Raw genomic sequence first — 13,787 nt, 5'->3', positions numbered from 1 at the left:
TATGGTATTTACTGGGGGTGATCAATCACCATCATGCAGAATGCAAAAGGACCCACACATGCACACCTCATGGTCATAATAATAGTTCGCACAATAAAAAAAGCGTGCACATTCAGGCAAAGGAAAAACTAGCCCACTGATAGTAGTTCTAATAGTAATTCATGCAGAGTTGTAGATAATAATGGAAAAATAAAAGCATGCAATGAGTCGTCCACGAGTTATACAATAGAGGATTCTCAAGTCCGCCGCTAGAATAGTTGTCGCTCCGCGAGCAGATTTAAAATCGCCACTCGCGGCGCTGCCAGTCATCTATTTCCACTTTGCACGAGGAAATACTCTGCAGTAATACGTAACTGAGCAAAAAATCGTTTATAGAACACTTTAAACGCAATCGAGATGATTGTAAAGGAAAATAGACCACTTCTTCCACGGTTAATGGCGAAAGTCACATTGAAAGGGGGGCGGTTACCTAGTGACGCCACCGAATAAAATGCGCGCGAAACGGTAACAGATATAACGCTTAACCACCATGTTCTTAGGCCTCCTTTAATCGATTCCCCTTGGAGTCGTCCTAGCTATTATTGCCATTAATTTCATTCATCGAAACTCTGTTGCTATCCCTGATAGTGCGAGGCAGGAATGCTATAACAGAAGATCGTCAAGTCGGCCTCTATCAGTGCCGTCACCACCCGCGCATTTAAACGGGTTTAAAATGCGGCACGGTTTACAATTGGTTGTTAACCGAAATGTATATACATGATGATGTGATCTATCAAATTCATAACTTTTCAATGCCATTCCGCGCAATTACAAACATTACAATGCAAAATTTTGAGAAAAAAGTGGATCACATTGGACAAATCACAACATATTTTTGAAAACCGATTAAAATGCGACTGAAGTGGCAACAGAAATAATGGGATGAAATTGGGCCTCCTCTATGCAGTCCCCTTGGTGCGAGGAAAGAATGACATTTTAAATCGGTCCACTCCCACTGTCCCACCGCAATGCCTCCATCGAGGAGTGAACGTCATTTCAGTTCGACACTGCGCCCTCCCCTACCTCGCTCCATACGACACAACCTCCCCTCCACAAAAACTTCCCTTCCCTCAATCCCCATACACTCCTCCCCCCGGACACAACTTCCACCCTTTTTCTTCCTCTGTTGCTGCTGCTACTGCGGCTCTGACTACGGCGACCTCCAAAGTGGAGAGCGGCGAAGCAGACCACTCTCCCAGAGCAGCCCCCACCCCTTTTTACTCCCTCAACCCACCCCATCCCACCTCCCTCTCTCTCTATCCCGAAACCCTTTTCCCGCACGGACAAACACGCTCAGGAGTCGCGTGCTAGGCGCGCGCGTACCGCAACACGGGCCGTATATAAGTGACGATCGACTCTCTGCGTCCAGCAGTCCGAAAACCTCAGCAGCACCAGCTGGACCGCTAGCTCGAACCCCCCACACAATCCCCCTGCAAAGGCTGTACCCTTCCTCAAGTAAACGGAAAGAGCGATTGGAGAAGATAAGGAAAGTTTAATAAGTCCGGCATTGAAAAGAAGGGTTCATCCGGAAGAGTCTGCAGGAAGATTCCAGAAGGGACATCGCTCAGCCCAGGGATAGTGGGGAAGAAAGGAGTGGTCAACTGGTGAACGCTGCGCTTGACTGGACGTACCTACGTGTGTGTTTCAGAGTGCGCCCGCGGAGGAGATTAAGATAGACAGAGCCCTGTTTAATTTGACTCGTCTTCGCGGCGGCACGTGATCCATTCGCAGGGAAGACCAGCGCTTCGCTCAGCAGTGCGCAGAGGTAAGTGTTCCTCGGTCAGTGCGACATAGCTGGTGTGTTTATGAGTGTGTCCACATATTCTCACGAAGTAACACGAGAGCGGAACGAACGTCCGGGAGAGCAACTATAAGGAGGGAATAGAGAGAGACTGACGCGATGCCGGATATGTAAGTGCATCCAATTCTTATTTCGTGTCTGCGTAGTGCTACTGGCAAGTGCGTCGCGATATCCCTCGGCGAGATGTTCTGGACCCTTTTCCACCGAGATCTGGCGGTCTATTTTCTGACGTATTGCTTGCTTAAAAATTTTTTTGTCACCTTGAAAATTTCATTGTATGTAGAGGAGACCCTTGTACGTAATATTCAGCATATAATATTTTGCAAATCTTACCTCAGTATTCCCTCTGCGGTGAAATTTGCGGTTTTAATGCAGTGGAATATGAACAAAGGCCATCTCTATATGATTAAAAACTTAAAAGAAAATATCGACGATAGATGGAAGATATTTATGAATTTCCAAAAGAGATTGGTTCCAAAATCTTGACAAAATACGTGCGATCATGAGGGAGTGATGAATCCTCTAGAGGTATTTTAGTGAATATTCCGACGTGAGAACGCAATGGATATTACATCGTATGAAGTTGCAAATTGCAGCAAAGAATTAAAGCGGTAGCGTAAGAATAAGACAAGGAAAAATAGCCCATGTTCAATGTATTCAGGCAGAATGGACTACGCGAATGCAACGAAAAGTAGAATAAAGTGCTTCGTGTGAAACGGCCCCAGTAGATGCAAGGAGGGACCGCGTTCGAAGTAAAAGATATTGTTGTGATGTCCGAGGGATAAAAGCGATATCCATACCGGCAATTTCGAGTGACGATAGTGTAGAGCTGTCAAAGTTTTAGGTGTCTTAACCTTTCATATTTAATCGAAGTTTTATTGCCCACGGCATATCCTAATATCACCATCATGTTTAATGAAGGGTGACAAAAGTCAGATAATTTCACTGTAAGCATGTCCTCTTGCAAATATATTTGTGTACACAACGAAGTTTTATATTACAGAGAGTAAACACCCCTCCTCGTGAGAATCGGTAAACAAATCCCCGTATTTAGGTAGACTCGGGGTTCTGACAGGGGACTAATCTTTCTTGATTTCTTGTTTAAATCTAAATGAGGCGGTAATAATAACCGGTAAACCGAAAATTGAGGTCGTGAACAAAATCCAAAACTCGAATTTCACTATTGCCCATAAATATTTGCTCACTATATTCGCGGGTTATTTTCTGAGAGTTTTCCCCATGCGTGAATATTTTTTTCAATCAATGTTTGATTTATTTGTGCTCAAACACATCTTGGAAAAGCGAGGAGTCTAATGCTAAAAGCTCCAGATGTAACACTATTAAGTATTTCTATTTCTGGACATACTTTCACCGTCATACCATCATCGAATATTTTTTCTCAAGACACTCTCATTTAGAACTCTACCGTATACATTTTATCCTATTTTATCTTTCTCGGACAATAATAGCACTTGGCCAATACTTATCCCGAATAATGCAAATTTCTCCGGAAATCAAATGAAGGAGATGAGAAGAGACTTAGAATCGCTTGAATTATTGTGAAAACATGCGGGGTAGTTTTTCGTTGCCGTGTTCATCCGCATCAAAGCTACCTCAACTTGAAAGCCACCAAATTGTCCACATTTAACAGCTCAATTTATTCCATAAACTCGATTCAGCGAGAAGTATTGCTTCATTTTAGGGACCGAGGAACGTCTTCCAATTTCCATGAGAAATTTTGGCCAACGATTTAAGATATGTACGGTAAATTTTGAAATGGATACAAGTGGGAAGTTCCCACCGATGATGAAATCTCGAGTCCGCAAGGCATTTCGAGTGACGAGAGGCGTCACGCAGGCCGATCAACTGAAGAGGTCGACGTCACTCCACATGGGATCCCCTCGTTCGGTCGCATCGCGCAGACGCCGTCATTTGCCTCTCCTTACTCCCGCGGCGGTGGATATTAGGCGTGCGCGCAGAGTCCTTCCTCACACCGATGTTTCAGGCTGCATTGAATCACCGAGCGCAAATCGCCCGTGGGCTCAGGAAGTTGTACAGCAGGGGTGAGAATATGAGGATGTTCGCACCTCCATCATTTAATGCCTCTTCCGTGGAATTCATTTGTCGTTTGCGAATGGGTGCGAACTCCAGAGTAATTCGAAACAGTAGCGATTTTCGCCTTGGGTGAATGTGACCATGAATGCAATTCTAATGTCCCAAATCGTAAAAAAATCCCGTATCATATTGTGGACTTGGCCAGGCTGGCAAGTGAGCGCGTGTCTGATTAAGGCTAGGATGAATGATGGAATCACTTCCTGCCACACACCCTGGTGGTGGCATACGCGGTACCTCGTAGACGTAGATTGACTGATTATCATATTAGCATTATTTGAAAAGTAATTATTTCCTATTTGACATTTCATTGCCATTAAATTGATTCTCACGAAGGAGAAGTGTAAGGAAAGTAGTGAGAATATATTTATAGGCATTTCAACTGCTAACTTCATATTCAGTTCCCAGAATATCATTGCAGTTAGGGGTTGCTACGTTGGGTTAAACTTTTGTTGACTTTGCGGCCACTTTGAATGCTCTAATTTATTTTTGAAGTCTGGGTGGAAAGTGATTCAATATGTAAATCACCTCGTAGTTCAAAGCATTATCATATAGATGCGCAATCTTTCATATTGCTGTATTACATTCGGGTTAAGTCCCCCTTAATTTGTGCGCAAAGACGACGGTTTTTCCGGTAACCCCGCTAGTGTCTTCCACAATCCCGCTGGCAACTTCCTGATTTTTTGTGGCCAAAATAATTACTATTATTTTCTATGAAACCCTGTGGTCAAGTAGCCAGTTTTAAGAGGTTGAAGTTAAGAAATACACTGACGTATTTAAATGAGCTTGTGGTAACAACAATATTAGAGTTGAACAAAGTTGCACATTAACCTACTCAGAATTTAAAAAAGGCATGTTAAGCAATTTATTTACGAAGTTTATGTCGCCTTTACCCATCATGCGAAGCAGATTTTATCCGAAACACTTGAAAACATCTTCAGTATTCTGCGAAATCAGTCCCCAGAAGCATTTGATTTAGAGTTGTCGTAACTGGCGTTCCAAAGCGGACCATCGTGAATTCCTTTAGTCAATTATTCAGCAACACATGTGATTTTAATAGGCGTTTCGAAAGAGAGACAAAGGTGCTCACCAGTTTTACTTTCATTCTTAGGCGGAAGAACGATAAAAGGCCAGAGAAAGAGCTAGCGTACTTTATTTCTGTACTGATAATTAAGTTGAGTTACTAATTGACATAAGTGAATAAGTCTAATTAATAGGAGTTCCAAATACCAATTAAAGCGGGGAAAAAATACCTCCGAAACCTATTTTGGAGTTTTATTTAATTATCACCAGAAAAGAGATCAGGCGATAAACTGCCGAGGGCTAGGCTGTCTTAGACAATTAAAGAACCTGTTTCGGATATGTTTTCCAGCCAACTTAATTGGGCGTTTGAATGTCCTGTCTTCGGAGGTATTTCAGCGAACATACCTCCGAACTAGAAGGGTAACAACTGCTTGATCACGTTGTAATCACAACATGCCAATTCCATTATGTCAGCGTAGCCTTTTCGACCGTAATTGGTTTTTCGTACATGCTATAATTTGGAACAATATTTAGCGAAATTTGATGAAATTGTAGTTGGAATCTCTGTATCACGAAAATTATATACCTGACATGTTTTTTTAAATTCATCGAAGAAAACTAAATTACTGCTGTGGATGAGTACATAGAAATTTGATTGATAAACGATTATCTGTGATAAGGCATATTTTTGTTGTTGAGCGCAAGTTCAGCATTCATGGTTGGTTATTATGTGGAATACTGAATCTTTCACATCAATCTCAAAGCAAATAATCCAGATGGAGTATTTGCAAAGGGAAATGTAGTTTCGTCAGAATGTGATAATGTGAGTTTATAACTTTGTACTCTTTGCGGCTTCAGTTAGGCAGAATTTTCATGTCTTCAGAAGACGCATCGCTCCCGCTCGACTGATAATTTATAGCAACGAATAACGCGTTTAAAACTCAGGCTATCACCTTGATTTTTTTGGAGCATAGAGAGTACACCCTTTTCCTTTTTCTCAAATTTGAAAATTTAACCTCTGTTTTTAGAAAAAAATTCTTAAATTAGGGCAAATTTTTTGCGTGGATAAACGAATATACTTATTAATTTCTGCTGTATGCTTCCAGAAAATATTACACCGATAGCCATACAGATTCTCATAAATACAAGGAGAAATACTTTCCCAAGCCGGGTAATCAAACCACGATTTCACTCCAGTCGCTCAGTTTTCTATCCTAGTCATTACTCCTCCTTTTTTCGTCATTATTCCTATTATCAAGGTTTCCAGCACCTCATACACCCTCATTATGCGCTGCATCCACAACCTTAGTGCAAAAAAACAATATTATACCTTGAAAACAATCTTGAACAGAGTAACGCCTCAGAGCGTTGGATTTCCTGAATTAAAAACCCATTTTACACTGCGAAATTTTATCCGGGATATCACTCCTCCGCCGCGCCGGTTTAAGTGGGAACAGGAATATCTACCTTAACGCGCCCAGAAATCCGATTTCAAAGACTAGACCTCCAACGACTGGGTGTTGACGGGTGCAAAAATAAAGCTCGGCGCTCGCCCGCCGAAAGCGTAGGCGAGGACATGAATGCGAATAAGGTCTTCTGACCCGTTTCTTGACCCAATATGTGTGCTTCGATCCATTTAGAAGTTAAATATTCACATTTTATGGAAGTAAATATTCACAATCAGTAATTGTAGTCATCAATATAAACACTGCACTCTCCACTTCATTTCCTCTGCCAGCTGTGTTTCCAGCTGAAAGATTCTTGATATACTCCACATAGAGGAGCGTGTAAGTCTATTGCGTCGAGCATTTGGCTGCTGATCGGAGGGTCCTGACTTCAACTTCCGGGTGAAGCCTTCGGACACTCCCAAACGCTTGTAGTCAGGGTGAGCTCTACCCTCACCTGAACAAACTGAACTTCGGGTTGAATCACTGAGTGAGGGACTCCTATATCATGATTGATTCCGATTCTTAAGTTCCGTGGTGTACAGCTCTTTTTGTATATTCATCAATTTCAGTTTCCGTGAGACTCTTATTTCGCCAAATGCTGCTAGTAAGTTTATTTCTCACGTCATAGTGCCAAAATATTATATTAGTTTTTCACCATCTCTTCGTTCACAAAAATTAGGCATTTTGATAGACCTCATTACCGTCCAATATGTCCTAAAATCCGTTTTAATTGTGGACTAACTTCTGTATACTTTCTTATGATGCATTTTTCCGTCATTTACACGGCATGTGTTCTAGCAACACAAGGTAAATATTCCTCAACTAACACACCCCTTGAGAGCGATGATTCAGCGTATTGTAAGCACGGTTGAATAGAGATGTGTATTAACCTGCGTCACTTTGAATTAGCCTGTACTGCACCTAAATGCACGCGGAATCAAGTTACTAATTTTGCCTTTTCTAAGAACAAAAAACTTACTCAAAACGTGTGCAATATATATGAATTCCTGCAGGAAAGGTAAACTAATGCTGATACTGTAGCAATAAATAACATTTAAAATTGATTATTTCACCTCGAAATTATGAAGGAATCCTATACAGTTCTGTACTGCTGGGTGCAATTTCTGGTTTAATTTTAGTCTTAAATAATTACTAAGTATCACAAGCACAAATCATTTTCAGCATGTAATCATTATATCTCAATTAACTTACGATCAAAAGTTCCCGTACATTTTTTATGCTAGTACAGCGGTTCCAAACCGGTGTTATGCGTACCTCTGAGGGGTACGCAACGAACTAGTCGAGGGTATGCTGAAAACAATCGGTAATGGCGGACGCTACGTTCCCTCTATTTATACAAATATTTATAACTAAAAGTGTCACCTAGCCCAAGTGAAATTATGTAATAAAATGTGCACGTTACATTTTTGGGGTACAATATTAGTTATGCAAATACAGAGGGGTACGGGAGGAAAAAAGGCTGGGGACCGCTGCGCTAGTAGATGGCAGGTTTAAAAAAAACAATTGGCAACCAAATATTCCAGTATTTATGGCTGTATTTTCATATTTAATCGAATAAATGAACAACACAAACTTCTTTCAGGTTCTCGTGTAGGTTTGTGAGATAGAAAACAAATTTTCATCCCTTTGTCGCAGCAAAAAACTTGCATCGGCAGCATGTTAATGTTTCTAGAAAATATATATTTGAACATCACAAAAGGTTGGTGACCTAACTAAGCACTATGCTTACCCTTTCAAAAATAGTAGGTCAGATTATTGATAGGTAATTCATGCTCATGCTTCGTTGAATTGTTTTGAAGATTGCGGAGACCTGCTGCCGGAAATTTCACAATTGAGAGCGATAATTAGAGAAGACTCTACGGGTAATTACTGGGAAACTGTAAATTCATAATTACGTCCCATTAGAGTAACCTCATCGATTTCATTACTAAAAGTATTCAGCCTTTATAATCTTCATGCCATTCTAATTGGGTAAACAAAGAAAGGGAATTGCCAAAAATTCTCAAAATCAACGTTCTAGGTGTGAAGTGAAACGGTGCGTGTCACGGAATGGAAGCAATTATCGACCTCGTCAAATGTAACACAGTACTATTATGGAATGAATGTTTTCACCCGCCAAGGACTTGAAACTGTTCTTGCTTAACTCTTTTCCGTTATCCCCCATGAATGAGTCTCTCTCAACACAGGCCGTTGTCCAGGTTAACAATTGAGGGGTATTGTCACGTTAAGGGCAGTAGCTTCGAGCATACCTTCCGCTATGCGCCACAGGTGGGTGCGAGCCAGACCTAGTTCCCCGGTAAAGAATATGAAAGGCATAAAGAGTCGACAATTATAAATTTCGTTCCTTCCTTCAACATGGGAATACGGGACAAGGTTTGCAATAGAGAGGAAGAAAAACAATCCAGGTATTAATTCGCAATTAATGCTTAGGATCCAAAGGACGGTTCAAAACCCGGATGAAACTAATGCACATCCCAAACAAAAGAATATTGTGATCCTATTGAGTGAGAGCTGGTTCAGGGAAAGGAACTCGCCCAAAACAAGGACTGTGGAGATCGGGTTGGTGTGGTGGCTAGAGTGTTGGCTTCCTACCCGGCGGGCTCGGGTTCAAATCCCGGCAGTGGCAGAGAATTTTCAGAGACTGCACGATCCCTGCTTGAGTGTTGTGTGAGGACATTTCAAGCGCAGCACTCCGTCCGTCGGATGGGACGTTAAGCCGTGGTCCCCATGGCGCCTTTCGTTAAGAGCAGGCCAATGCAACGCCGGGTTTCTCTCCACCCTTCCTTCCATACCCTTCCCTCATGGCGCAAATGACCTCAGCTGTCGGTCGCCTCCTCCAAATACCATACCAGCAAGGGCTGTTTTAATTTCGCACGCTAGTGGCTTACCTATTTCGGGTTAAGCTTCACCATCACTCATAATCAAAATAACCTTCGGGTTTGCTCAATGAGTGAGTAATCCAAATAAAAACTGACCGCTCATGCTCAGCTGAAACTGTGATGACTGCAAATGATTTGACTGGAAGCAATTTCACGAAGTCACGCCTCAAACTATCCATTCCAAATCTGTAAATTTATGTGAGTCAATCAGCGATATAAATTCCGAGATTTTAATCTTAGAAGCATGCGCAGAAGCAAACTATAGTCCATCCTATCCTTACTCTTGAGGGTATGACAAAAGATTTTCAAAAGAGAGGAGGAGAGATAGTTACTCTAGGTATTAATTCGCAATTAATTCTTGGCGCAACACCACTGACGAAGCCCTAGAGAGTGGTTAATTGCAAAGGCACTCACCAAATAGGCCATCCGAGTTGGTGCCCTCTCCGGAATAGAGAACCCCCAAGGAAGTGGTTCATTGTCTTCTTTCTTAGCCACATAAAACGGACGGTGCGGGAAGGTGTCCTTGGTGTAGCGGCACGGAAGCACTGTCCGCGTTGGAGTTTCTCCCGCTCTCTCTGTGATCTCGCGAGGCCGAATGTTCCAGCCAAAACAGTCCCTCAGTTTGAACCAGCAAGCCCTATCGCCGTTACGTAACTTTTGGAAAGCTCGACTGATGGAAAAATCCTTCGATTAATGTGTAGCGTTAAAATCGTTCTCGTTTCGCGCGAAAATAAACGCAGGGATAGTGGGCCATAACGGCCCTTTTCGACCACTTCCCTCAAGAAATGCCTATATGATTGAGTATTGCGCTGACGCCGTAGCTAACAGGGCAAGGTCGCGCTTCGTTTGTCCGTACCTTTTTTTTTCTTCTGGTTCCGAAATGGGAACGGGGCGGCGTATTGGCGATTGCCATTGAACCGCATGAGAGGCAGGCAGTCGTGAAAATTATGATGTCTCGAACTAAATTCACACTCTGGCATGCGAGACCAAAAAGAGAGCATTTAGTTGAACCGCAAACCTACAAAAGACCCACGATGCACGGAAGGTAATGTAACGAGAACAACATATCAAAGGTTTTATACCGAAGTCAAATTAGAAAATTCAAGGTCACAAATTTAAAAAAATATAAATTAGTCTCCCATCACTTTTTATTTCCCGACGCGATTCGTCGACTTGGGGCGAATTTTTAACGTGAAATGCTATAACTCATTTGATATTCAATTCATTTTCATTTATTGCTGTACTTTTTTGTTTGTTGCTAATATTTCCGTAAAAATATTACCCACACGTCGGAAAAAAAGTTGCCAAAGGCTATTAAAGTTAGTTATGAGATACGTAATGACCAGATGACGCCGCAGGTCGGCATAACGCGTCGGGAAAAAATAGTTGTAGAAGATTGCATGACATTTCGGATTAAAAAATGAATTCAATCGACGTCAATAAATCAATTTATACTAAGCTTAAGGGTTTAATGTATAAAATTAAAGCAAAGCTCCAATATTATATTGTAGTTATCATGTTAATACTAAAAGTATACAAATTGAAATAATTATAATTCTAGGTTTTCAAGACTAAAGTTAAAAAAATTCCCAGTCATACCATCGCGTTTATTTTGATGAACTAAGGCGATATTTTACGCGTTCAGTCTAGATTATATATTATCATAGCTAATTGAATATAATTATGTACATAAATAGAGTGAATAATTAAATAATACCGAAAATATATCAATATGGGAAAAAAGGGCTCTTTATGTATGACAGATAATAAATTTATACTTAGTTAATAAGTTAAAAGCAGGAATTGAAGTACAATTTAGAAGTAGGAAATTTTATGCTTGTGTTTATAGAAACTAAACCAGAAATGTACTTCATCTTCGTCTATTTACTACCTGGTAAGACGCCTCAATAGGCGTGGCAGATAAGATAACGATTCCGGCCGTTAACCCACGCAGAAAAATAAGTACTAAAAAATACTCGAATTGATATATCGTCGGTTAGAAGTTTCCCCCGGGCAATACTCACCAAACGGGGTACTTCTTCTCCTCGAGTATCCGTCATTACGATGAAGATATCGGTATGATTGGTATTAGTGTTCATGATACATTTAATTAAATTGATTAATCCTATGCACGAAAGAATTTAAAATATGTCTATTCGTAACCAGAGTTTACATACTTCTTCTGGTAGTTATTATACACTTCGATTACAAGTTCGAAGGCAATCAAGAGGTTTTCATTGGGAGCCGCTAGCTTTATAATGCTTCATAACTTTGTCGACAACTTGCTAATTGCTCCCGTTTGAAAGACTTGCGGTTCAATTAAACAATCGATGAAGCAGATTATCTTAGTGGTAGATATGGAATACGGCAATAAAAAAACTGGACAAAGAGTTGGTAATTCCATTTGAGAGATAAGTAGGTTAAACTTGATAGTAAGTCCCACCTCTACAAAGTAACGATTCAAACGCATGTCTGGATGATTAATCGGAATAAGTCATTGAAGTAAGCTATTATTCTCACTTTTTCAATCTTCACCATGAGCATACAATATAAAGAGTACAGCTTTTCTTTAACGTCATTAATCACCTCACCGTGAAATGAGCAAAAAATAGGGCCAATCAATCAAAATGATGAACCGGTTATGGTAGCTTTTACTGAAAGCCGTGATTCCCACACTACTCTTTTGACTGTGGCATGTTCTTGTCCTTTCACTCAAACTCATTCTTAAGGTAAAAAAACCGCATTACTTCTCGTCATGCCATCAATAATCCTAACTCTGTTTTATTCTTTCAGCAATGAGCTTAATATGCATTCCTTAATCCGATGATGGTAAATTTTAATCGGCAATTTTTTTTAAATATCGACTGTCCACTTATCTCAGTAAACTATCGATTATTAAATTATGATTAATTTCAAACTAAATGCTCTCTATAACATACAGTATTTCTCTTCCTCTTGAGGTTTGGTCAATAAAAAAGGTAAGTAATTTCCTTTCTAATGTTTTGACAGCTATGTTGTAATCCTAACGGCTGGGATTTCATTTATGAAAATGGGATACAAAAATCAACCATTTAGTATTGGAGCATGGCTTATCTATAACATCGTTCATGTTTAAATACATAATTGTTGAATTTTGAAATATGACATGGTGCTCCTCCATCGAATGATGTCCAGAAACTGGTTGATTTTTGCTTCCAATTCCATACTTACCGAAGAACTCAGCCCATAAGATGAGAATGTAATTTTCGAAACATTAGCGAGGAATTGTTTTCAGCTTCATTCATCAACCCTCACGGGAACCAAAAACATACGTTTCATGTTTAACTGTCGCCTAAGGGAAAACATATCACACCGCTATTTTAATTTACTAATTAGTCAAATAGAAGTGCATTGAAATTAGTAAAAACTTGGCCAAAATATGAACAGAAAATCCTATTATATAATCCATGTAGTCACGCATTCGGAAGTAGATGATGCATACTTATATAAAGCTATTAATGAGTGACCGCGAATGTAGGTCATTTCACTCTAAACGCTCCCCCTGCTCTAGTTAATTCAAGTCTGAACAAGTGACTGCATGAATAAAAATCTCCTTGAGATATATCACCTTTGCTTGCAATTGACCAATAAAAAAGCCCATAGATCTATGAAAAATTGATAGAGTGAAAACAAATACGTACATCACGGTAAAATCTCATACAGCTTGCGATAGCGAAACTGATATGACCTTCGAGGGGCGATAGTAGCTTTTTTATCGAAGATGAAAGATAAAGAAATATTAAACTCGTGCTCAACTCGAGAATTGCTTTAGTGAGGATTCAATATAAGGTCAATAAAAAAATGTTAGGTCAAAATTAAATTCGTTGAACCCTACTTGGTTTCGTAGTTTTGCGACGCTTGGCGTGACTTGGGTCAATCGTTCATTATGCAGGCATTACAGAGTTCGCATTTCTCCATTTCCTTAATACCTCGAACGCTATCAAAATATAATGAATAATTTTAAGACAGCTCCTCATCATTGTGTAATTCGGGGGCCTTGTAATTGGTTGGTTGTAATGGAGTTGTGTAATTGGTGAGATAAGGTAATCACAGCAAGATAATCTTGCTCTCTTGACAATCACAACATGACAATCTTACTTTACTCTTTTTTGTTTTTTTTTCTGCTGGCCAAGCGGTTATAAACTTCCCTCCCTATCTTTTAAATGGTGGCAGAAGCCCTGAACATGCTTTAGTACAGCGAAAGTGATTGAAATTGCGATCTATTGAATTATAGACCAAAATTCCTTAAAAGAAAACAATTAAATTCCAATTCCAAATCGTGCTCAACTCCGCTCACTATCAATAAGTAATATGAATGAGATAAAACGGAGACTCAAATGGAAATAATTAAGAAAATTTAGCAGGAAAACTTGCCAAAGATAAATTCGGTAGCTATTTTCATTCGGTAAAGTTTGTCTTTCAACG

General features: G+C 40.2%; 1 protein-coding gene across 2 annotated transcripts in view; it reads left to right on the top strand.

Annotated features, from left to right (window-relative positions):
* The first annotated feature begins 1,279 nt into the window (after window positions 1-1,279).
* LOC124154141 (tyrocidine synthase 3) overlaps window positions 1,280-13,787 on the top strand; it is a 55,477-nt gene continuing 42,969 nt past the window's right edge. Inside the window, exon 1 of one of the 2 annotated variants that reach the window (XM_046527674.1) lies at window positions 1,280-1,804. Coding sequence is in view for 1 of the 2 variants with exons in the window: in XM_046527673.1 (XP_046383629.1) it covers window positions 1,940-1,950 (11 nt within the window). In the remaining variant the exon portion in view is untranslated. The other variant, XM_046527673.1, reaches the window with a different exon arrangement.

The sequence above is a fragment of the Ischnura elegans genome, chromosome 2 (assembly GCF_921293095.1).
Source record: "Ischnura elegans chromosome 2, ioIscEleg1.1, whole genome shotgun sequence".
NCBI classification, from domain to species: domain Eukaryota; kingdom Metazoa; phylum Arthropoda; class Insecta; order Odonata; family Coenagrionidae; genus Ischnura; species Ischnura elegans.
Note: the sequence above shows the minus strand (reverse complement) of the source record. Positions and strands in the feature narration are given on the sequence as shown.